Source organism: Protopterus annectens, chromosome 2.part1 (assembly GCF_019279795.1).
Source record: "Protopterus annectens isolate FY-2018-M chromosome 2.part1, PAN1.0, whole genome shotgun sequence".
Taxonomy (NCBI): domain Eukaryota; kingdom Metazoa; phylum Chordata; order Ceratodontiformes; family Protopteridae; genus Protopterus; species Protopterus annectens.
Window position 1 is genome coordinate 1,746,283,535 of NC_056729.1, and position 24,082 is coordinate 1,746,307,616.

General features: G+C 43.2%; 1 protein-coding gene across 1 annotated transcript in view; it reads left to right on the forward strand.

Annotated features, from left to right (window-relative positions):
• The window catches only part of INTS11 (integrator complex subunit 11), a 519,827-nt gene that overhangs the window by 343,372 nt on the left and 152,373 nt on the right, over window positions 1–24,082 (forward strand). The window contains exon 12 of the mRNA XM_044063605.1: window positions 15,054–15,161. Coding sequence (XP_043919540.1) covers window positions 15,054–15,161 — 108 coding nt within the window. The remainder of the gene's footprint in view (window positions 1–15,053; window positions 15,162–24,082) is intronic.

The window sequence follows — 24,082 nt, forward strand, 5'->3', positions numbered from 1 at the left end:
GAGGAAAAATAAGTTGATCTTGAAAGGGCTTATTGCCCCTTCCTTTGAGGAAGCCCTATCTTCTTCTTCTTCTTCACCTTCTGGGAAGAAGAAAAAATCTTCGGCTCCGACCAGCCCGTCGGATCCAGCAGCAAAAAAGTCTCAGCAGGCTTCTCCGTCGGCTCCATGGACTTCGGAGCCGAGGGCGGAACGGTCTGCCTCGATGTCTCCAGCCTCGACTCCTCGGGTTTCGGATTCGAGAGCTCGGGCGTCGAGAGGCGTGTCACCTTCATCGGCTCCACTGCCTTCGGAGCCGATGGGGGTTGCCCGCTCAGACACTTCCCCTTCGGTGCCGAAGTCCACATCGGCTCCGAGGGAAATTGCAGTTGTAGTGGAGTCTCCCTCGGCGCTGATAATTCTTGAACCATTACGGAGCCGGTCCCCCAGTCTTTCGGAACCGGCGGAGAAGTCGACTCGGACCCGGTCGGTCTCTTCTCGGTCATCGAGGATGTCCGATTCGGACTTAGGGTGCTTCAGAGGCTCTTTCAGTCTCCAGTCTTCGCAAAGTTGATCTCGGCTCCAGCCCAGTCAGCTCTGGAGCCGATCTCCCATCCTTCTACATTGATTCCTCCTCCAACAGCCTCGGCGTCGTTGGAGTCGGTGTTGGTGGAACCGGTGGAGGTTATTGGGTCGGTTTCGACCCTAACTTCAACCCCGTCCCTCGGGTCGGGGTTCGGTACGCGGACCTCCTCTGTCGGCCCCGGGGGGGACGCTTCGGGCCCGATTCTTTCGGTTCCAAGCCTCCCTCTCGGTGCGTCGGCTGCGGGAGCTCCAACTGCTGTTGTGGTCTCGGGGGCTGGACCTGGGGGTCCAGCCTTCGATGCCATGAGAAGTGCCTTGGCCAAATCCTCTGTGGCCACTTCGACCTTTTCACCACCACCTTCCCTGGGCATGGAGACTGGCACCTCTGCAATCCCCCTGTCTTACGACAGCGGAGCCCCTGGGCCTGAGGTTACCCCCATTGGGGGTTCCCTTCTTCCTGGAGGTCCCTCTGACACGCTTTCGGAGGAACCTCCCAGGAAGAAACAGTGTAAGAGGAAACACGTCGACTCCCCTGATGAGTCTCTCACCTCGGACACCGACCTCAATGATGCGGAGAGGTCCCCAAAGTTGTCCTCGGAAGATGTCTCCTTTGCGGACATCCTGGAGATCCTCAAACAACGAGGCGACTGGCAGTCCAAACCCCCTTCTGCTGAGGAGTCGGTCTTCCTCAAGGTCTTCGGGGCTCAGCCCTCCGCCTCCTGGGTGTCTCCGCCCTTCGATGAGCTTCTGGATTTGATCTCTCGAAGGGCGTGGGAACACCCGGATTCTGTGGAACCGGTGCCAGCTCGCCCCAATAAGTTCCTCTCGGCTCCCCCGGACAAGGACTTTTTATCTAAAGGCGTGGCTGTAGATGCTATGGTGGTGGCATCTGCCACCCAACAAGATGTGGCAGAGGCTTCGACGTCCATCCATCCTCCTAATAAAGAGTCTAGGAGCATGGATCGGTATGGCAAGCGTACCCTTTCTTCAGTGGCCTTTACGTTAAGGTCTCTGAATTACCTGACACATTTCACCAGACTACAGAGGGATCTGATCAAGGAGCTTTCGGATACCCTCTCTGGTAACTTACCTGAGCAGTTGACCCAGACGGTTAACTCCCAGTTGGCTACCCTATCTTCATTATCTAACTCGTCCATGAGGCTCATTTCTTATGCAGCCGAAGGAGCGAGTAGGGCGTAGGGAACAGGTGTTGCTCACGGAGACAAGCCTGGCTACGCCTGTGTCACTTTATGGAGGCCTTTAAGTCTTCTTTGCCGACGCCTTTGATGGGTCCTCACTGTTTGGACCCAAGGTAAAGGACACATTGACTCGTGAACAGGAGGGTAAGACTTTAACTGCCGTAGGAGCCCGGTTTTCCCCTTCAGACCTTATCCCAAGGCTCTAAGAGGAGGGAAAATGTGGTTCCAAATCTCAAAAGCCTTACTCAGCAGCAGAGCGATTCCCTCCTAGAGGCAGAGGAAGGGAAATTTTTCAGAGACGCCGTCCCAGAGGCGGCGGAGGCCCCCGCAACACTGGAGACCGCGAGTCCTTTCGTGGCTCCTCCTCCTTCCAGAACCCCTGAAGGAGTACCCGACTGTGCAGCTCCGAGCCAGTCGGGGTCGTCAAGCACCTAAAGGCCTGGGCAAATATTACTCAGGACCAATGGGTGCTTCGAATCATCGCCAGAGGTTATACCATCCCCTTTGTTCAACCCCCTCCACCAGTCCAAAGAATCCCGGACCCACCACCTAGTCAACGGGATCATGCAGCCAACGAAGTTTCAAAGCTGCTTCAAAAAGGGGTCATCCAACCTGTCCCCGCAGACCAGGCCGGATTAGGGACTTACTCAAGATTCTTTTTGGTGCCAAAAAAGACCGGGGACTTGAGACCCATTTTGGATCTCAGCAAACTAAACCGATTTGTAAAAAAAGTCCAAATTCTGGATGGTCACTTTGCAATCCATTCTCCTGCTTTTGGAGAAAGGTGTTTGGATGCGCTCCATAGATCTCAAAGACGCCTACTATCACATCCTGATAGATCAGGCGTCGAGGAGACACTTACGCTTCAGCCTAGGAGACAGTCATTTTCAGTTCCGAGCACTGCCCTTTGGTCTCACCACAGCCCCCAGGGTGTTCACCAAATGTTTGGCGGTGGTGACTGCTCACTTGAGAAGTCTAGGATTCCAGGTGTTTCCATACCTAGACGATTGGCTCCTAACTGCCACCTCCAGGCATCTACTCTCGGAGTACCTAGCAGCCACTATCACACTAGGCAACTCCTTAGGAATCACCTTCAATTGGTCAAAATCTGTATTGCAACCATCTCAGCGTATTCTGTTTACTGGTGCAGAAATAGATTCAAGGCAGATGCGAGTCTATCTCCCTACGGAAAGAATAGCGATGCTCCAGCGTCAGGTTCAGGCTCTGCTCCTCAAACGTCGTGCTCCAGCAAGAATGGTCCTACAGCTGTTGGGCTCCATGGCAGCCACCATTCTTCTGGTCCCCTTGGCAAGGTTGCACATGAGGATACTTCAGTGGCTCCTATCAGTCCAGTGGTCTTATCAAGACCTTCCCCTCAGTCACCACATACTGATCACAGACACGTACAAACAGGATCTTCGTTGGTGGCTTCTATCCTCCAACCTGAATCTAGGGCGACCCTTCTTCCCCACCCCTCTGCCACGATGACTACGGACACCTCCCAGACAGGGTGGGGGGGACATTATCTGGACAGGTCAGTCCAAGGCACGTGGCACTCCGACGAGAGTCTTCTCCATATCAATATCCTGGAGATGAGGGCGGTGCTTTTAGCGTTGCAAGCACTGCACGATCACCTCCCCCAGGGTACGATTGCCATTCAATCCGACAACATGTCGGTAGTCTGGTACTTAAACAAGCAAGGAGGAACCAGGTCCTACCCCCTTTGCAGAGAAGCCATGAAAGTATGGGATTGGGCGATCGCTACCAAGCATTTCCTAGTGGCAACGCACATTCCGGGGAAATCCAACTTGATAGCCGACAGACTGAGCAGAACTATTCTCTCACCTCACGAGTGGTCCTTGAACAACAGAGTGATAACGCAGATATTCACAAGATGGGGAGTTCCTTGTTGCGATCTTGCAAGTCCCTCAACGCGAAATGCCAACACTTCTTCACTCTGACCCCAGTTCCGGGGAAGATTCCCAAGGATGCTCTAGTCCATGTTTGGCCCTCCGGTCTGCTATATGCCTTTCCACCGGTTCCCCTTCTCCCCAAGGTGATTCAGAAGGCGATTCGCTTGAGAAGCAAAATGATATTAATCGCCCATACTGGCCTCGACAAGTCTGGTTCCCCTTTCTTCACAGATATGCATTGAGGTTCCTTGGTTCCTGGACCAAGTTCGGACCTTTGACTCATCAGTCAGGACAACTCCATCAGTCCCTCCATTCATTGAAGTTGACAGCCTGGCTACTCCTCTTCCAACCATAGTTAGGAGCCATACTTTGCCCTGAAGTCATGCACATCTTGTCTTCGCCCACAAGACTTCTACGAAAAGATATATAGCAATAAATGGAAGAGGTTTGCTATTTGGGCCCAACTCCGAGGATTAGACCCGATGACAGCCTCGGTATCAGAAGTACTGAAGTTTTTAGCTTCCCTATTCAACCAAGGTTGCTCAGTGTCTACAATCAAAGTACAATTGGCGGCTATTTCAAATTTTCATGAAAGTGTGCAACCTCCTTTAATGAGCAACAAGTTGTGCAAAGCCTTTATTAAAGGAGCTTGGCTTCTACGACCCCCTATATCTCAACCTGCACCTCTGTGGGACCTTAACGTGGTATTAGGTGCATTAACCTCATCCCCCTTTGAGCCGGCAGCAACCTGTGATCTAAAATTCCTTTCTTGGAAGACTGCCTTTCTAGTTGCTATTACTTCAGCCAGACGAGTTTCAGAACTTCAAGCCCTATGTGTTAAACCACCATACTTGGTATTTCACAAGGATAGAGTATCTCTTAGACCAAACCCATCTTTTATACCAAAGGTTTGTTCTAACTTTTGTCTGCAACAATCACTAGAGCTACCGGTCTTCTTCCCCAAGTATTCGAATAGAGCTGAATATACTTTTCACTGCTTGGATGTGCACAGACAATTACGTTTCTATTTGGATAGGACACACAAAGCACGAAAATCAGATCAACTGTTTGTGTCCTTTTCGGATAATAGATTAGGCAAAGCCGTCACAAAAGTCACTATTGCCAAGTGGATCAGGGACTGCATTAATCATGTTTATCTCATCTCAAATAAGGAACTTATAGCTCCAGTGAAAGCTCATTCTACCAGTGCTATGGCCACTTCGCCAGCTTTTCATTCCAAGCTCTCTATTGGTGACATTTGTGCGGCTGCCACGTGGACATCTTCACACACCTTTGTTTCTCACTACAAATTAGATGTGGCATCCAGGGGTCGAGCTTCCTTCGGTTCCACAGTTCTCAGGAGTGTTTTCCAGTGAGCCACCCGGGAATTAGGTGCTAGGTACGCTGTCCCATCTGTAGAGAATGTAGGCGAGATAGGATCACATTACATCTTTTAGTTATGTACTTACCATAACTTTAGATGTATGGGATCCATCTCACATTCCTAATAACCCACCCTCCTTCCCCCTGCCTCGTAGACCAGGAGAGACCGGACGATCCGAAATTGAACTTCTTCCTCTCTTGAAAGACCTGAGAATGTTATAATAATAGTATGTTTCTATCAGCATGAGTGCGGACAAACAAGATCTGGGGAAGTGGTAGTGGTGCATCCTGGGATATGAGGTAACTCAGCCAATAAGAGACTGCGTTCTATTGTATAGTGGCCGAGTCGGAGCCGAGGATCGGCTCCGAACCCATCTGTAGAGAATGTAGGTGAGATGGATCCCATACATCTAAAGTTATGGTAAGTACATAACTAAAAGTTTTCCCAGGTCTTGTTGACTCCTTGGGGGACCGAAGTTAACAATAACCCCCCATATGCTGTTGGCAAAGCTGTGCAAATCCAGCAATTCGAAACATTGAAGGTCTCAGCATACACATATTTGATTGCCTGGTAAGTGTTGAAGTTTGGGTGCCACTCTACGTGCAACTCTCCACGCTTATTCAGTTCAGTTTGTGTGGCTGGGAAAAGGAATGGCCACAACAAAAAGATTATTGTCACTAGTACAGTCAACAGGATGATTATGCAATACTTCTGAGGAAATGGTTGTTCTGCATTCCTGTTTTCTCTGACTCTTCCAAGTAGGTTTATTTGAATTTTTCTGGATTCCATCATTTTTGCTTTTGACATGTGATCTTACTCTCTGCCCTAATAGGGCCTTCAGCACCGATGGTTTCTTCACTGTGGTTGAGACGGATCAGTCCTAGTGATCTGACCCCCCCCCCCCTTTGTAGCCAGACTTTGTGCTGAGGGCCCCGATGGAGAGGTAAGATTTTTGTCCAGTTCAAAGTTTTTAACTAGTTTGCAGTGCGTCAGGTGGATCCACGAAGCTCGCTCTGCTATCTTGACTGCAGTGGGTGTCAAAAGAAGCACCTGGTATGGACCTTCCCACCTTGATGACAACCAATTCTTCTTTTTTATAACTTTTATCCACACCCAGTCTTCGGGTGTCACTGCCACTTCTGATGTCTCGGTTTGTTTTCTGTCTGAAGCAGAATTTGACTGCAATAGATGTTTAGAATTCATTAACTTCCTCATATATTCAGCTAGTGTAAAATCAGCTTCCTGGTCTGAGGACATGAGAAGTTTCCACTGGGGTGTATAATAAGCCCTTCCAAATAGTTTTTCAGAAGGAGTCCATCCTTGTGCAGTCTGAACAGTTCTCATGCTCAGCAGCGCCAGGGGCAAACAATACAGCCAATTCTTTCCTGTCTCAGCTATTAACTTTCTCAATTTGTTTTTTAATATACCATTATGCCTTTCAACTAGCCCTGCAGATTGCGGATGGTATGCACAATGATTTTTTAAAGAAATACCAAAATGCTTACTTAACTGCTGTATGGTTTGGTTTACAAAGTGTGTACCATTGTCACTGTAGATCCTTTCCAGAATGCCGAATCTAGGGATGATTTCTTTGAAAAGTACTTTTGCCACCGTGGCTGCATCTGGATTTTTGGTTGGAAAGGCCTTCCACCCATCTGGAAAACGTATCTACAATGACAAGACAATACTTCTTATTTTCACATTTGTTCAATTCTATGAAATCAATACAGATAGTGTGAAATGGATATGGTGGTGTAGGGAAACTCCCTTGCTTGGGCTTTAACGCCCCTTGTGCATGATGTTTGTTGCAAATCTGACACGTCAAACTTTTTTTTAGAGTAGTTTGTAAATCCGTACGTTTTGAACACCTGGTTCACCAGCTGTACCATCCCCCCTGTTGAGACATGGCACTGCCCATGGCTCAACAAAGCTGCATATCTAAACAAATTAGATGGTAGTATCGGTTTCCCTTCTTTAGAGATGTACAGCCCCTTTTCGAGAATTGCTCCTCGTTTTACCCATCTTTGTTTTTCAGCTTGCGTAGTGAGTGTCTGCATTTTTTTTTAACATTTCTAAGTCTAAAATCTCAGAGGGCTGTAATTCCTCATTTAAAAGAAATACTTCTGTAGCTGCTTGTTTTGCAGCTGTATCAGCTCTCACATTACCTTTTGAAATCCTATCTTGTTGCTTGGTGTGAGCTGTGCATTTACAAATGGTTATTTTCTGAGGTAACTGAATAGATTCTAAAAGATCTAAAATAAACTGTGCATGATTTATAGGTTTGCCAGTAGATGTTATCATTCCTCGGTTTTTCCACCGTTGCGCAAAAACATGTACAGTAGAAAAGGCGTACTGGCTGTCAGTAAAAATGTTTACACATTTACCCTTTGCTAAGATGTATGCCTGTGTCAAGGCAATCAATTCTGCTGCCTGTGCAGATAAGTTGTGTGGTAAAGGTTTTGCTTCTATAATCTCAGTGTCAGAAACTACTGCATATCCTACTAGGTTCTGTCCTGCAGGACCCCTTTTGCATGAACCATCCACGTAGTATGTCACCTCGGCATCATCCAAGGGGACATCCATGAGATCTTTTCTAGGTAGTGTCTTTTGCTCAATTACCTGCAGGCAGCGGTGCAGTGTGCCATCTGCAGGGGTCGGGAGCAGAGTAGAAGGGTTCAGAGTCATGCATCGCTCAATTGTCATGGGAGGTTGGCTCAACAATATAGTCATACAGGAAAGATGCCTAGCAGGGGAAAGATATGCCATCTTTTCTTGTAGTAAAATAATCGCAACTGCATGATGCACTCTCAAAGTGAGAGGTTGGAATAAGACTACTGAGGCCGAAGCCTGTACTGCCATTGCAGCTGCAACTACTGCTTGTACACAGTGGGGTAAGGACCGTGCCACTGGGTCTAGTTGTGATGAATAGTAAGCAATGGGGCGTTGCTTATCCCCATGCTGTTGTGTTAACACTGATGTCATATAACCTTGCTTACAATCTACAGTTTGGAAAAAAGGTTTATGGTAGTTTGATAATCATAGAACTAATGAGGACGCTATTAACTGTTTCAGTTTGCAGAAAGCAGATTCTGCCTCTGGTGTCCATTGTAACAAATCCTGTGCTGCCATAGGCTTCTTATATATAAGGTCAGTTAGCGGTGCAGATTCCAAAGCATAGTTTGGAATCCAGCTCCGGCAAAAATTAGTTGTACCCAGGAAGGACATCATTTCCTTCTTGGAAGTGGGTTTTGGTGCTTGCAAAATTGCTACTTTTCTGTCCTCATCTAATGTTCTACCTTCCTTGGATATTACATATCCCAGGTATTTGACTTGTTTTTTCCAAAGCTGCAGTTTATTTTTATTTACCTTATGTCCTTCAGCGGCTAAAAATCATAATAGCGCTATGGTATCTTCTCTACAATCCTGCTGCGTGGGGGCTGCCAGCAAGATATCATCAACATAAAGTAAAATCTGACTGCCTCTTGGTGGGGTGAATCCCACCAAGTTGCTTGGCATTTCTTGTGAGAATATTGTTGGACTTTCACAATACCCCTGTGGTAGTCGCGTATATGTATACCTTTTCCCCTGAAATGTGAATGCAAACCAATACTGGCTGTCAGGGTGTATCAGTATCGAAAAGAACGCATTGCTGATGTCTACCACAGAAAAATACTTCTGTTGAGGTTTTAAATCATTCAACAGGGTGTGTGGGTCTGGCACTGTAAGTGCCCTTGGCATTACTGCATCATTTACAGCTTGTAAATCGTGGACCATACGCCATTCTCCATTTGCTTTTTTAACTGGAAATAAGGGTGTGTTACATGGTGAATCGGGAGATTCTACTAGTATCCCTCCTTTAAGTAAGGCTGCTATAATGGGCTTTATCCCTGCCTCTGCATCTTTTCTTAAGGGATACTGTCTTTTTTGTGGTCTAAATGCTGACTTTGACGTGATAGTAACTGGTCCCGCTGTACGAATGAGTCCTACATCTGATTTCCCTGTTGACCAGAGAGTTTCTGGTATATTCTGTAAGTTATAGTAACTGGTCCCGCTGTATGAATAAGTCCTACATCTGACTTTCCTGTTGACCAGAGAGTTTCTGGTATATTCTGTAAGGCATTCTCTTCCTCCTTTAATAGGAGCACTAATCAGCTGTCCTTGCTAGACTGCAAGTGCATGGCTGGATGGGTCTGAGTTATCCAATTCAGCCTCTTTATTTGTATTCCTTGTTCTGACAGTTCTAACTCTGTCTGTTTCTCCCATCTCGTAACTTTTTCTCCTAGGTCTGCCCATTCTATGTTTTTGTTCTTGGTTAAGCTAACATGTGGTAATTGATTAGATTTATGAAGTGCAAAGAACTCCTGGGGCAATGAACAGCTGGCTACACTGTTCCCTTCTGTGTTCCAGTACAGATTACGCAATATCAATCTGTTTACATGATTCTTAAACAATTCTTGCTCATATTCCTTATCAGGTCCTGGTGTGTTACAATAATACAGGATATAGTGCAACAGTTGTTGCTTATCAATGTCTAGGGAGGGGAACTTGCTGATGGCTACATTCATTAATTCTTTGGTCACAGTCCCTGGACCAGTCGTAACCAAGTCCTGGCTGTACCAATAAAACATTTCACCCTCCGATTGCACTGCAAAGGTATCAATTTGTCGCTGTGCTTCCATACCCTGCATGGATGGGACTACTGCTAAACCGAATGGCTGCATGAGGTCTCTGCCCAAGAGGTTTACTGGGCATTTTGCAGAAACAACAGTTTTTCTTTTTTGTGTCATTCCTGAAACTGGATCAGTTATTGCAATGTTACGGGAGAGGGGCTCCCGATACAACTGTCCATTAGCTGCTTTTACCAGTATGTAATCAGGTGACTCCATGTTTTCTGGCAGTTTGGAGGGATGTATCAGGGTTCGTGATGCCCCTGAGTCACACAAGAATTTGACTTCCCTCCCTTCTACCAAGAGTGTAACTTCTGGTTTCGTGTCTGCTAACTAGAGCTCCAAGCTCAATAAAGCTAGGTCTAATATTTCATCTTCTTCATTGTCACTAACTTCTTGCACTTCCTCTATCCCCTCTGTCACATCCTCTACTCCCTCTATCACATTCTCATTTGTCCTTTCTCTGCTATCCCCTTCTAGTGACTCCTGACTACCATATAGTCAGTCCTCACCATCTTTGTCTTCCGTGGTTGCCTTCTTATTTTTCCTGCAATCCTTTGCCAAGTGTCCCTTTTTACCGCATTTAAACATTCACCCCTTTTCTTTCGCCCTGCAAAGTCCTCTGATCGTTGAACAGATTGTTTCCCTGTGTGTTTTTCTTGCCCTTTTTCCCGGACTGTACTACATAAACTTCTGATCCATCTTCTACAGAAAATACTTGAGCTTTCTTTTTCTTTTTGCTATTAAAATGCCTTTCGGCATGCCTAGCATATTCAAACAATGATTGTAACCTGCTTGTACAATGGTCTACCATGTGTTTTGTAATAAAACTGCTTATAGGTGCAATACTGTCCTTTAAAAATGCATTCTTTAACTGCTGTTCATATGGGGAATCTTGTGTTTGATCTTCAGGAACCTGCATTCCACAGTGGTTATTAAAACATTCTAATAGTCTGGCATAATACCAGTCGATAGTTTCACCTTCTTGTTGGATGCATTGATTAATGCAAGTCCAGTCTGCCCTAGGCTTCCATTTTTCAGAGATGCGGTCTGTAAGACCTTTTACTCTGTTGTCAAATTCTGCGCTGCTATGTGGGAGGGGTCTTTGTGCAGCGTCACGGGGATTCCAGTTGCCACTAATCATGTGCCAATCTGGCCCCACAATTTGTCTAACTACTTTTTCTACCTCTTCTCCATTTAGGTTATAACTCAGCCTCATTCCTTGTAAATCTTCTGAGAATTTTCTAAAATTAACTTTTGGATGGGGAATTCCCTCAGTGGCTTTCCGGATATCTTACGGAGTCCAAGGTCTATACACTAAAATAGTTGGGTCCTGATTATTTTGTCCTGCCTGAGGATTGGATACTTCTATAAGTGGGCATATTTCTTCTTCACTCATAGATCGTGAATTCTTAACCATTTGATATAACTCGATGCCTTCATTTGAGTTACCTGCCCTTGTTTGAGACCTGGTCCCGATGGGATCTCTAATATACGGTTTTATTTTCATAATGCCTCTTTCTTCAGTGACCACAGGATATAGTGGGGGTGGACTAACCTGTTCACTTGCTTCATATTCCGGTAAGGGAGGTGGAGGTGCTGATGCTATTACTAAGTTATTGTCCTCCTTGTCTAAAACATTGTTTTTGAATTGTTGTTCTTTTGTTCCCTGCGGTTTACTTCCTCAATCCACATGTGTGCCTGAGGAATTCCTAATTTACGTTGCTTTTTTACCCGACCTTTGGAATCAGTTTTGAGCTGTTTGATAAGTTTGATAAGCGAGGATTTTACTAATTTTCCGTCAAATTCACATTTATTAACCCATTTTGAATAATATTTAATATTGTCGGCGTACTGCGACTGCATGTATTTTGCGTCTTCTGTTAATGGCGGATTTTGGGGTCTTTTTGTGCAATTATTACCCATTTTGTTCTACCCTTTTATCGTTATGTAACTTCTCTTATTTTTAACGTGGTACCACAGATTTTCTTATAGTCTCTTCAGAATGACTGCCTACTTATTCTGTTTCTCCTGATCTATGACAAGACAGTAATCTTTTCTGTCCCTAACTTGTAAGCAAAAATATAGTCCTGACAAAAACAATACAAATCTAGTCCCTGATCTAAAACAGAAAACAGGAAAAAGTAGATTCACCTTACCTGAGCCTACGTGATTGATCACCTGATTCACGGAGACCCGTCCTTCAGTCGCAGATCAGAAAGTGGCTGGCCTCTTTTGAACGACAATTCAGTTGGAGGTCTTTTCAAATAAGAAGAACTGATTTGGTTTCTTCCCCGTACGGTTTCAACCACCTGGCCCGTCTGATCCGAGGTGAAGAGAGGGTTCCGGCTCGAGTGACCAGTCTGTCAAAGGAAAAAACTTCAAAGACCAATTCACGTAAGGTTCAAGCAAGGCACCCTTTATTAACTTGCAGCAAGGAGACAAAGCATGCTGGCAGAATGGTTTGTCTGAACATTAATAATTAGTATGGCATTTTTATACAGTTCTTTCCATGTCACACAGAAATGTTACTTCTGTTGCTGACGTAGTTAGACACAGCTTTCTGTATTGTTTTACAGAAAATGTTACTAGACTAATTGCTGACTAGTTGAGAATAACTGCTGAATTACAAAACATCTGAGAAAAACAACCTGGCCTTGGGGCTTATTTTAGCCCACCACAAACTTTCAATTCTTCAACTGTGCAGTTCTAATGTATGTGTTACATTTTGCCTAGATTCAAGGTACATTTCTAGCTTAGGTACAAGTAATGCTGTCTACGGTTTATACTTTCAAGCATCCATTGTGTTCTTATCAAAGCTTCTAGCAGCTGTGTACTTTCTCATGGCATAAGCAGAACATCAATAACTCTTTGTTAAGTCTCATGACACTAGTAGAAATTAATTACTTCTTATTATTTTCATGACCTTAGCAGAAATCAGATGCTTCTTGTTAACTTTATAATAGCTGTGCAGATTCATGCAGTGTGAACAGAATAAATGTATTAACCCTTTTAAACCTCGAGCATATTACTAATACATATTTTTCTAACAAATAATACTGACTGTTAATATGTAACTGTATGTATCATGCTGTGTAGCTAGTACTAATACTGACTGTTAATATGCAACTGTATCATGCTAGCTGTGTAACTAGTACTGACTTAATATGTAACTGTATGTATCATCCTGTGTAAGTAGTACTAATACTGACTGTTAATATGTTAGTGTATGTATCATGCTAACTGTGTAGCTAGTACTAATGCTGACTGTTAACATGTTACTCTATGTATCATGCAAACTGTGTAACTAGTACTGACTGTTAATATGTCACTGTATGTATCATTCTGTGTAACTAGTACTAATACTGACTGTTAATATGTAACTGTATGTATCATGCTAACTGTGTAACTAGTACTAATACTGGCAGTTAATATGTAACTGTATGTATCATGCTAACTAGTACTGACTGTTAATATGTAACTGTATGTATCATGCTAACTAGTACTGACTGTTAATATGTAACTGTATGCATCATGCTAACTGTGTAACTAATACTTACTGTTAATATGTAACTGTATGTATCATGTTAACTGTGTAACTAATACTGACTGTTAATATGTAACTATGCATCATCCTGTGTAACTAGTACTAATACTGACTGTTAATATGTAACTGTATGTATCATCCTGTGTAACTAGTACTAATACTGACTGTTAATATGTAACTGTATGTATCATGCTAACTGTTAAAATCGTACTAATACTGACTGTTAATATGTAACTATTTATCATGCTAACTGTGTAACTCGTACTAATACTGACTGTTAATATGTAACTGTTTATCATGCTAACTGTGTAACTAGTGTACTGACTGTTAACATGTAACTGTATGTATCATCCTGTGTAACAAGTATTAATAATAACTGTTAATATGTAACTGTATGTATCATCCTGCGTAACTAGTATTAATACTGACTGTTAATATGTAACTATGTGTCATGCAAATTGTGTAATTAGTACTAATCCTGACTGTTAATATGTAACTGTATCATGCTAAGTGTGTAACTAGTACTAATACTGACTGTTAATATGTAACTGTATGTATCATGCTAACTGTGTAACTAGTACTGACTGTTAATATGTAACTGTATGTATCATCCTGTGTAACTAGTACTAATACTGACTGTTAACATGTAACTGTATTTATCATGCAAACTGTGTAACTAGAACTAATACTGACTGTTAATATGTAACTGTATGTATCATGCTAACTGTGTAACTAGTACTGACTGTTAATATTTAACTGTATTTATCATGCTGTGTAACTAGTACTGACTGTTAATATGTAACTGTATAACTAGTGTAACTAGTACTAATACTGACTGTTAATATGTAACTGAATGTATCAAGCTAACTTTGCAACTAGTACTGACTGTTAATATGTAACTGTATGTATTGTGCTGTGTAACTAGTACTAATACTGACTGTTAATATGTAACTGTATGTATCATGCTAAGTGTGTAACTAGTACTAATACTGACTGTTAATATGTAACTGTATGTATCATGCTAACTGTATAACTAGTACTGACTGTTAATATGTAACTGTATGTATCATGCTAGCTGTGCAACTAATACGGACTGTTAATATATAACTGTATGTATCATCCTGTGTAACTAGTACTAATACTGACTGTTAATATGTAACTGTATGGATCATGATAACTGTGTAACTAGTACTAATACTGATTTTTAATATGTAACTGTATGTAGCATGCAAACTGTGTAACTAGTACTAATACTGGCTGTTAATATGTAACTGTATGTAGCATGTTAAGTGTGTAACTAGTACTAATACTGATTGTTAATATGTAACTGTATGTATCATGCTAAGTATGTAACTAGTACAAATACTGACTGTTAATATGTAACTGTATGTATCATTCTAATAAGATGTCATGAAACCACTCCATGGGTACTTCAAGTAGGATTTCTTACTTTATTATATGCATTGTGTTTGGTTATAAGGTCGCATCTTAATAAGATGTCATGAAACCACTCCATGGGTACTTCAAGCAGAGTTTCAAACTTTATTATATGCATTGTGTTTGGTTATAAGGTCACATCTAATAAGATGTCATGAAACCACTCCATGGGTATTTCAAGCAGGGTTTCTAACTTTATTATATGCATTGTGTTTGGTTATAAGGTCGCATCCTAATAAGATGTCATGAAACCACTCCATGGGTAGTTCAGGCAGGGTTTCTAACTTTATTATATGCATTGTGTTTGGTTATAAGGTCGCAGTGACATTTACCTTTCTGTTCCAGGTATCAGCTGCCACATGCCTGCCAATGGAGAAACAGTCACTCTTGTCACAAACCCTAACATTCCTGTTGACATATCCTTAGGCTTGCTGAAAAGAGAGGTATCACTAGGTAATGTATTTAATTTGTAATTATTGCTGCCAGATTTATCATATAAGTGTTCCATAAGACTTTGTCTTCTCCCTTCCTGTTCTTGAAGGGAACTGCAGGTAATCTTTCACTTAAGCAGTTCTGGAGTCACAACAGCTCCAGGAATTGTCTTTTTTATCTATGGATTACTGGTGATGGACTACAAAGTGCCTGTTTTTCAGTTCTGCAGTTCAGCATTGCCAGATAGAAGCCCATGCCCTTTTTACCACCCCATTACTTGGCAGTGACTAACTTGGTGTAGGAGTTGTCATAGTATTCAACTTTCAATCCCAGGTAGGCACAAGAGAATCAGGTCTGCACAGGACAAGAGTAGGAGTCACGGTGTGTCAATCTGCTTCCACAGAGATGGTGACAACAGTGGGTTGTTATTTCTTATCAGTTTCAAACTTTTTGGTAAATGGAGCCACATTCATGGAACCAGGAGATGTAGCAAATCTTCTGGCTGACCAGTTCAGTTACAGCTCCCCCTGTCAGCCCCAACCATCCCCTCCTAGAAATACCATAGTACCCTATTGATAAAACGCCCCTAAAAGTAGACACAGTAGTCATGAATTTGAGGACTCCTGTAGATAGGAACCAGGCCTTTGACCAACTTGTCTAAGGTGGCAAGAAAATCATTCTATGTCAGTCAACTTTTAATTAGTAAGAAATGTAGGCCACCTGTTGTGGAGTATGTTCTGTTATAGGTTCTTCAGACCTGGTGGAGTGGCTTGTTTTCCCCAGGACCAACAAATACAAAGAAAAGGAAAAGCCGCTTTCCTTGAAGTGGTCTGCTGTTGTATTCCTGTAGGTATTTTGCAGACAGCGGATCAAAGTACAATGTACACATTCTCATAATCCAGTAATAAAAGCAAAAAGCAAGCCTTTGAGCTTGAATTTGTTCATAGCTTCATGGGTGTTTACTAGACTGACGACCACAAGTGCCTTTTTAAGCCTAGCCATGCATCTCAAATCTCTGACAAGTTCCATACCCTTGATAAGTGTAAGCGGGGGCTTGGGAGATGAAACTTTTACAAGAAGGGGCCTGGAAGATGAACCATTTACAGGTTGCCTGTGTCAATTAGAGACGCAAAACCAAGGATGAATTTCCTGATGTTCTTTGTGTTTCACTGTTACAGACCTGACTTGTTGGATTTCCTGCGGCCAGCCCGATTACCAGAGTACAAATTTTCCCTCCTCCTACAACCAGCAGATGCCTTTTCTTGATGTCAGAATGCTAGATTATAAGTGGAGTCTGCCAACATCATGACCTCACTTCTTTCTTGCCATTGGAGCCCGAAGCAGACAATCCAGTATGTGCATCTGTTGGCCTGTAATGCCAAAGTGAATACTTCAGAAAGCTAAGTACCCCACTGGGGAATTCTTTCTTTTTTTTAATTAATGTCAGAGAAAGTTAATTGTCTCTGTTCTAAACAAATTCCGCACCTGGACTTCCATTCCCTCTATGTTACCTATTTAGGCCTAAACCGCAATGTTCCTAACTGTCATTTCTGCACCCAATTATATTTCTGAACTATTTGGCATAGCGCAGACATTTTAGTTAGGTTCCTTAGCTAGTCCTCTGTTTTTCCGCATGGTATGGCATCCACTACTCATCATGAGAACGTAGATCTTCCTAAACGCAAACTGCACAAGCTCAGGCCTACTTAAAGACACCCATTCGCGATCTGATTTCCCTGTAAGGCTGGTTATCGCAGAAGTTGTGAGGTACCTTTGCAGCCTCCTCCTGCTACCAAGGTGGTGAAGAAGGCCTGTATCAAGACCCTTTCAGAGGCCATTAAGCTGTTGGGCCCCTCAGCATCAAAACCAGATATTGACCAACATTCATCGGTCAGGTCCGAGACCGCTTTGCAGGCCTCAGCTTCCGGCGAACACAGCAGTGCCATTACATCTCCGAGGTATTATGACATCCATTCTTCTGACATCCCTAGGCGTAAAAAAAAGACTACCTTAGAAAGCCATCTTCTTTCCATTCCAGCTCCCAGTCACGGGCCTATCAGCAAGATTTGGTTAAATTAGCAGATCATCTGCTTTCCCTGGTTAGGGGGGAAACATTCTCCCCCTGGACACTGGTCTGGAAAAAAGAAGAGAGACCCAATCCCAGGGATTTCTACTGACCCTTTGGAGATTAGGCAGGACTCTGACCAGGAGGTCTCAGTTTTTGAAGAGGGTACCTCTCTGCCTTCCTTTGAGGTGTCTGATTCAGAGGAAACTTTGCCCTCTGCCTTTCCTCCTGAGGATCTAGCCTTTGAGGAAACTTTATACTCCCTTGAGGAGCATTTTTATTGGGAAGAGCAAGATTATCCCCAGTTTGAGTCAATGACTTTCTCCACCTCTCAGACCGTAAACCTCTGACAGTCTCCTCACTTCTGGAGGTGGTTTATGATGTGTTCCAGGAATCCTCTTTGAAACCAAACTCCCTTTCTCCTGCACCCAGGAAATCTGACAGATTAACCCATTGTTATAGATTCTCATGAGCACCTTTTTTAAAACCCTTCAGCACTCCCAGAGTTTTTGGTCTTGGACCCAAGGGGGCCAGACTCCACACATCCAAAAACCCACTATCCTATGCACTTGATAGATTTGCCAAGAAGGTATATACTTCTGCCACTCTGAGGGCATTAAACTGCCAGTTCCACCTATTAAAACATCAAGAGGCATTACTGGAAAAGATGAGGCAAAAGCTTTTGTAATTCTTTGGATAAGGTCTTATTTTCAGTGCAGCTCTACCTACCAAGTTGTCAAGCATGTCTTACACTGTGGATTTGATGCTTTGGAGGCTGCCAGCAGGGCTGCAGTCAATGGGTTTGTCATCAGGAGGCATGCATGGCTAAGGGAGCAGGCCCTCCCTGAGTAGGTTAAATTAAAACTTTTGGATGCCCCCTTGGATAAAGAGTCTCTCTCTGGCCCTAAAGCAGTAGCTTTGCTCAGATATATGGAGGACAGATCTAAGTCCAGGCAGACTGCCAAAGATTCCTTGCAAGTACAGCCCCCACATTGCAATCAAAACTATCCCACTAAGCTCTGGTCCTTCACTTCCCAACCCAAAGCAGGTCAAAGAAAGACCCTCAGGGGAAGGGGGCCACAGTCAGCTCCAGGACCCCAGGCAAAACCATTCTACTTCCCCAACACCAGGGAATCCCACTTCTCAAGTCTCTGGTAGGGAGCATTCGTGACTTTACTATAGCACCTCCTCATTCAGTTCATCAGTGTGAAGGATACTCTAACTAGGGGGGAGTAAATATTGTGTGAAGAAATAGCCAAAGAATTGTTATGGTTAGGTTTGTATAGGCCCTAGGGCCAATAGCCTAGTATCAACCTATGAACCTATGCATAACAGGTGCAGGGCATCCTAAGATAAGCCAGGAGACCTAGCTCCATCAAACCCTGTGCAAGAACATAGAACGTTTTTCTGTTGGGGGGGGGGGGTATACAGCCTTACCAGAGTCCCATCCGGGCCTAGATCTCTGTCAGCTGGTCCTATTTGGTAATTCCCTCTGGAAGACCTCTTTTGCAAATCCTTCTATATTCAGGTACCGGCTATTTCTACCTACCTTTCCACCCCACCCCTACTTTCTCTCACCCGCTGCCCAAACAGTTCCTTATTAGGGTCAACCACTTTAGGCCTCCCAAGAGACCTCATATACAACCTTGCAAACCATACTTTCTCCTAGAATGAATTGCACCTCCTTTATATTTAAAATTCCTGGCACGGAGAACCACCGGTTTACTAGCTATCTCTTCAGCAAGGATGGATTCAGTAACCCTAGACCCTCATGGCAGTGGAACCCTTTTATTATCTTCCATCATGACAGAATCCCTCTCTCAGGACTAATCCTTCCTTTAGGCCCAAGGTAGTGGCTGATGCTTACTTATATCTAGCAATGCACTTACCTGTCTTCTCTCCAAACCCACAATACAGGGAAGGGAAATCTGCGTTTCTCAGACATCCATAGGCAACTACCCTACCAAATGAACACAACAAATCCCATCAGAATATCTGACCAACTGCCTCTGACCTTTGCTAGCAGCACTAAAAGAAAACCTATCAACAGGCAGACAGTTTTAAAAAGAATCTCTCTCTGTACCACCTTTTTGTTACAGCCATCATGGAAGGATCAAACCTGAAATTGTAAGGAGCCACCCCACTGGGACAACTAGATCTTCCACTGCCTTCGTGAAGGACGTACCTACCAAGATTAGTTGGAGGTTGCCAGCTGGTCTTCAGTGCACCCTTTCTCCATGCACTACCACTGTCAGATGACTCCTTGTCCAAAGCAGGGTTTGCCTCTTATTACCCTACATATTGCCCTCCCCTTGCCTTACTTTACCATCCTCCCCTCTTTTCAGCTGTGGGAATACTCCCACAAGTCAGGACTGCAACAGTGGAATGCGAAGAGCATGGTACAGTTGTGTACATTTACCAGAAATGTAGATGTTCGAGTGTATTCATTGTTGCGTTCCTCTTTCTCCCCCCCTCCCTCCCAGTCTTACTGAGTAATCTTCATTATTTCTCCTACTGTGACTAGGACCCCTGCTCTTCACTCTTGCCTGCTTTTAGGGATCCCTGCCTTAACCATCTGACCATCGACTTCCGCTTCTTTTAGCGGGCTGCAAACTCTGAAGGGCAAAAAACAACTGAGGTCATGATGTCAGCAGACTCCACTTCTACACTAGTGTTCTGACATCAGGAAAGGGCATCCGCCAGTTGTAGGAGGAGGGAAAATTTTTAATCTGTTAGTCAAGCCGGCCAAGAGCTTCCATGGCAGGAAATTCCACAAGTCAGGACTGCAACATTGAGCACACACAAACATCTACAATAATGGTAAGCAAACACAACTGTACTTTCCTCATCCAATTGTCAAAGTTACACTTATTGTCTGGTTTAATAAAAAATAATGAGCACTTCTACTCTCTATACTGTGTTTCCTACAGACTTCTGAGGCAATTTATGCCTGACATACAAGGCATCCTTTGATCCTGCTCTAATGGACTTTTTGCATATCCACAAAATGAACAGCACCAGAACTACTTGATCTAAGGATTTAAACTTTGCTTGTGACTTAAACAGGGCATTTTGGAGAAACAGGTATTTATCGCAGAGAATTTCCCTTCTCTGGGATATGCTTCCTGTCCATGTGAAGCAGAGCCCTTCCCTAATCCCTATTCAAGTGCATCCTGGACCAGTGGATGGGAAATTGGAAATACATCCCTGATCTGTCAGTCTGTTTGATGGTTAGAGGTAGCTGTTAAATCATGCCATATCTATCATGCACTCCTTAAATTCTAAGAGACAATAACTCATGGAATACATTTGGGTTGCATAGGTAGACTTATAAGGGTCCCAGTGGGGTACATATGAACCTGTGGTGCTGATGTGACTAGAAGAAACCAGTTATCTTCATATGACAATTGTATGAATCAAAGGGATGGCCCCACCCAGTATCTATTATTGGGAGCATGTTCCATGGAGGAGTCGCTTCATCCCCTCACTCATAGGAACTGGCTGTAGAACCCCCCCCCCCCCCCCCCAGGCATGTCTCTGGGTCTGAACGTAATGTTGAGTAATTGACTTTCTTTGTTTTTTTTTTTTCTTCCAGCCATATTTCACAGGGAAGGGCTGAGTCTGCTCCATAGGCCCTTCCTCACCCGATCCGAAGCCCTTGGCATTATGCAGGGCACATGTTGGAGGAAGGCATGCTAGGTGAGAAAGGCATTATTCAACACCTTTGTTTAATGCCATAGCTGTGCTCTGTACAGGACTTTCCTGCCCCAAAGTTGCCAGTTACCAACTTCACACACACACACACACACACACACACACACACACACACACACACACACACACACACACACACAGCTGCGGTCTTTGGGCACTGCCTGGCAGAAGCCTTACTGTATTCCTCTTATTCATCAATTATTTCCTGTTGCAAAGGCACAAAAATCAATCTGAGCCTTCCTTACAGTTTTGTAAATGTGCAAAGCAAACTGCAAAAATTAGGCTGTACAATGCCAGGGGAGGGGGTAGCAGCTTATCAATAAGTGATTTCAACTAATCCACAAATCACTCAAAAGTCTTCATCAAACTGATTAAACATGCAAGTTCTCATTATATAAAAAAAGTTTACATCATGTGACAAAATGAACAGTCCATTAAAAATTATGTAATTGTAAACCTAAAATGTATATTTGCTCTGACTTTTAAAGACTTCTGAATAAGAAAACCATTTAAAATTCATATTGTCATAACTTGTCACACTGTTTAAAAAGGGTATTGCCTGCATTTTTGTATTTAATTATGTATGTTAATAGATGCTGTGCATGTACTTATGCCTCAGTATCTTCTGTTTATAAAAGGATTGACATGATCCACATGCTGCAACATATACTACATACTCTGACCCACAAGTGAGCACTCCATGCTCACTATACACAGATTTTTGCAAATGAGATAAATATTTTGTTTTCTTATCCTCATCCAAAGTCAGTTAATTTCTTAATCTCTGACTACAATTCATTTTTTTTCAGATGCTGAGAATGCATGCTATATCATAGTACAGAATAAAATTGTTACTTTATAGATAAACAGGTGCATAATCTGTTTAATCTTTATATACCACAAAATCCAGAAGAAGTGGAGTGGGAGGTTGGCATAATGGTTAAGGTGTTTACCTCAGAGCCACAAGGTGCAAGTTTTGATTCTCACATGAGGTAATTGTATAGGCTTAAAAAGACCCACAAGGGCAGTTAGCCTAGTACTAATCTGTGAACCTCTGCACCTGTATTAAAAGAGCTGCCAGTCCGCAGATGTGGAAATGGGTATCAGCTTTGAGACATTCACTGCTGACATAAAGCTTAATGGTGGATGTGCCTCATTTTTGTATACTGTAAGTATCCTAATATTTATCCCCACCCTTGATTTTGGGAAAGGAAAAAAGTCATTAATTTGAGGATTTGATGTGGTATAGCTCCTTCCAACACAAAGCAACACTGTATAACCCTAGTATCCCCCCCCAATATTTACCCATATGGCCTCCTCTTGCTGGCAACCATTGATCAAACTGTGTAATTTATAAGTGTCTATATGCAGAATTTTATATATGACTGCATACATACCATAGTATATTGTACTGCAAACATTTTCATGTCTCCCTGTGTTGAGAATTAGCACTTCAGTAAAACAAATCTGCACCTGATGAAGTCCTTCCGAGTTAAAAAAAAAATCACATAAGCACTCGTGTTATATTCTTCCTGTAAGACTACAAAAGCATTGCAGTGTGGACAGTACCAGTAAGACAAAGAACTGGAAGAAAATAGATCAGTGTGTTTGTAATGTTTACTACCCAGGTAAACAAACTAAAATAAAATAAACGTGCACTGTGTGCTGTAGTGGTGGCAAACAACTCTAAGCTGTCCCTTGTTATTCTATGAATGCCCACAATGTGTCAACATTTTGCTCTTTCCCTTTTGAAATTGGAAATCATTTTGAGAAGTTGTAAGTTAATAGTGCCAGTATTTAAAAAGTTCCTAGAGTGTGGACTTTTCCCAACTTTTTTTGTACTTTGTCCCTAATTGTTGGGGGAAATCGGCACCAAATTAAGAGAAAGATTTGCACTCTAAGGCTTGATCTATGGGTGTTAATATTTTAAGAAAGGAGCAAACTCGGGTCTCCAAAATAAAGTGCTGCACAGTGGAGGAAGTGAGGGTCCACAGTTGAGAGCTGTGAGATGGTTACAGATCTGACAAGGAAAGCCCCCAGATTGTGTAGGCACCAAGAGGAGGCAGAGCAATGGCTAGAAGGTTGGTTCAGCAGAAAAATGACCTAAGGAGGAGGACTGCAAGTAGGGAAGGTGGTACTGTAGGAGGGTGGAGGTAGATGAAGAGATGAGAATGAAAAGTAATCACTGCCCCGGAACAGATGATGTGGGGCAAACAAACTTCTATGCATGTGAAGGCCAACAGACCCTGGCAGCCTAACAGCTTAGGAGAAGAAAATGACTTGCAGCAGACAAGGTGCAAGCAAACCTTGTAGACAGACAGCACAGTATAATCTAAACATATCAAAGAAGAAACCGGCAGTAGAGAGGAAGTGTGAAAATGCACATTGATAACTCAACATTCAGGAGACAAGAAAATTGAAAAGCAGTATAAAATGGGTCTGTATCACAACGTTGCACTCACAGGAGTCCGAACATTGTAATATCGAACCCATATGTCTGGAATGGGAAAATAGCAAAGCTGCAAACACCAATTTTTTCCCAGGGAGAAAAATCGGTGGGCTGTTTCCGCAGCTTTGCTATTTCCTCCACTGTGGTGCGATCTCGGAGTTGGTATATTTAAGTAGGGGGGGGTGAAGCCCCCAACATTAGTATAAGTTTAATGTGTATGTGTTTTTTTTGTTTTCGTACCGGAACATCGATTCTTTTCTGTGGAAAAAAGTCACTGTTCTGTGCGTTCGTACTTTTTGTATTTCGAACTTCCCAGTTCGATATTATATCATTTGAACACTCGATGATGTAATATAGACCCGTATAAAATACAGTTAGGGACTAAAAGGCATGAAGGGAAAATACATGGAAAATGAGTAAGATGGCTGCAGAAAGATAAAAAATAATAACAAAAAATGTTTATGGCTAACAGAAAGGAGCAGGAGCTTAGTGATGCAGATCAAGAGAGAAATACAAGATAAGATGGTAATGCAGATGGAGAAGGGACACTATCAATAGGGGGACAGAAGCATACAATAGTAATCTGAAAGGATGTGGGTAGACTGAATACTCAGGACAGTGGATGAGCCTGAGTTATGAAATCAGGAAGGAATTGGCTTCTAACCTTCAGCAGTAGGAGGGGGACAGGATGGATAAGAGGCAGGGGAGGTAGGA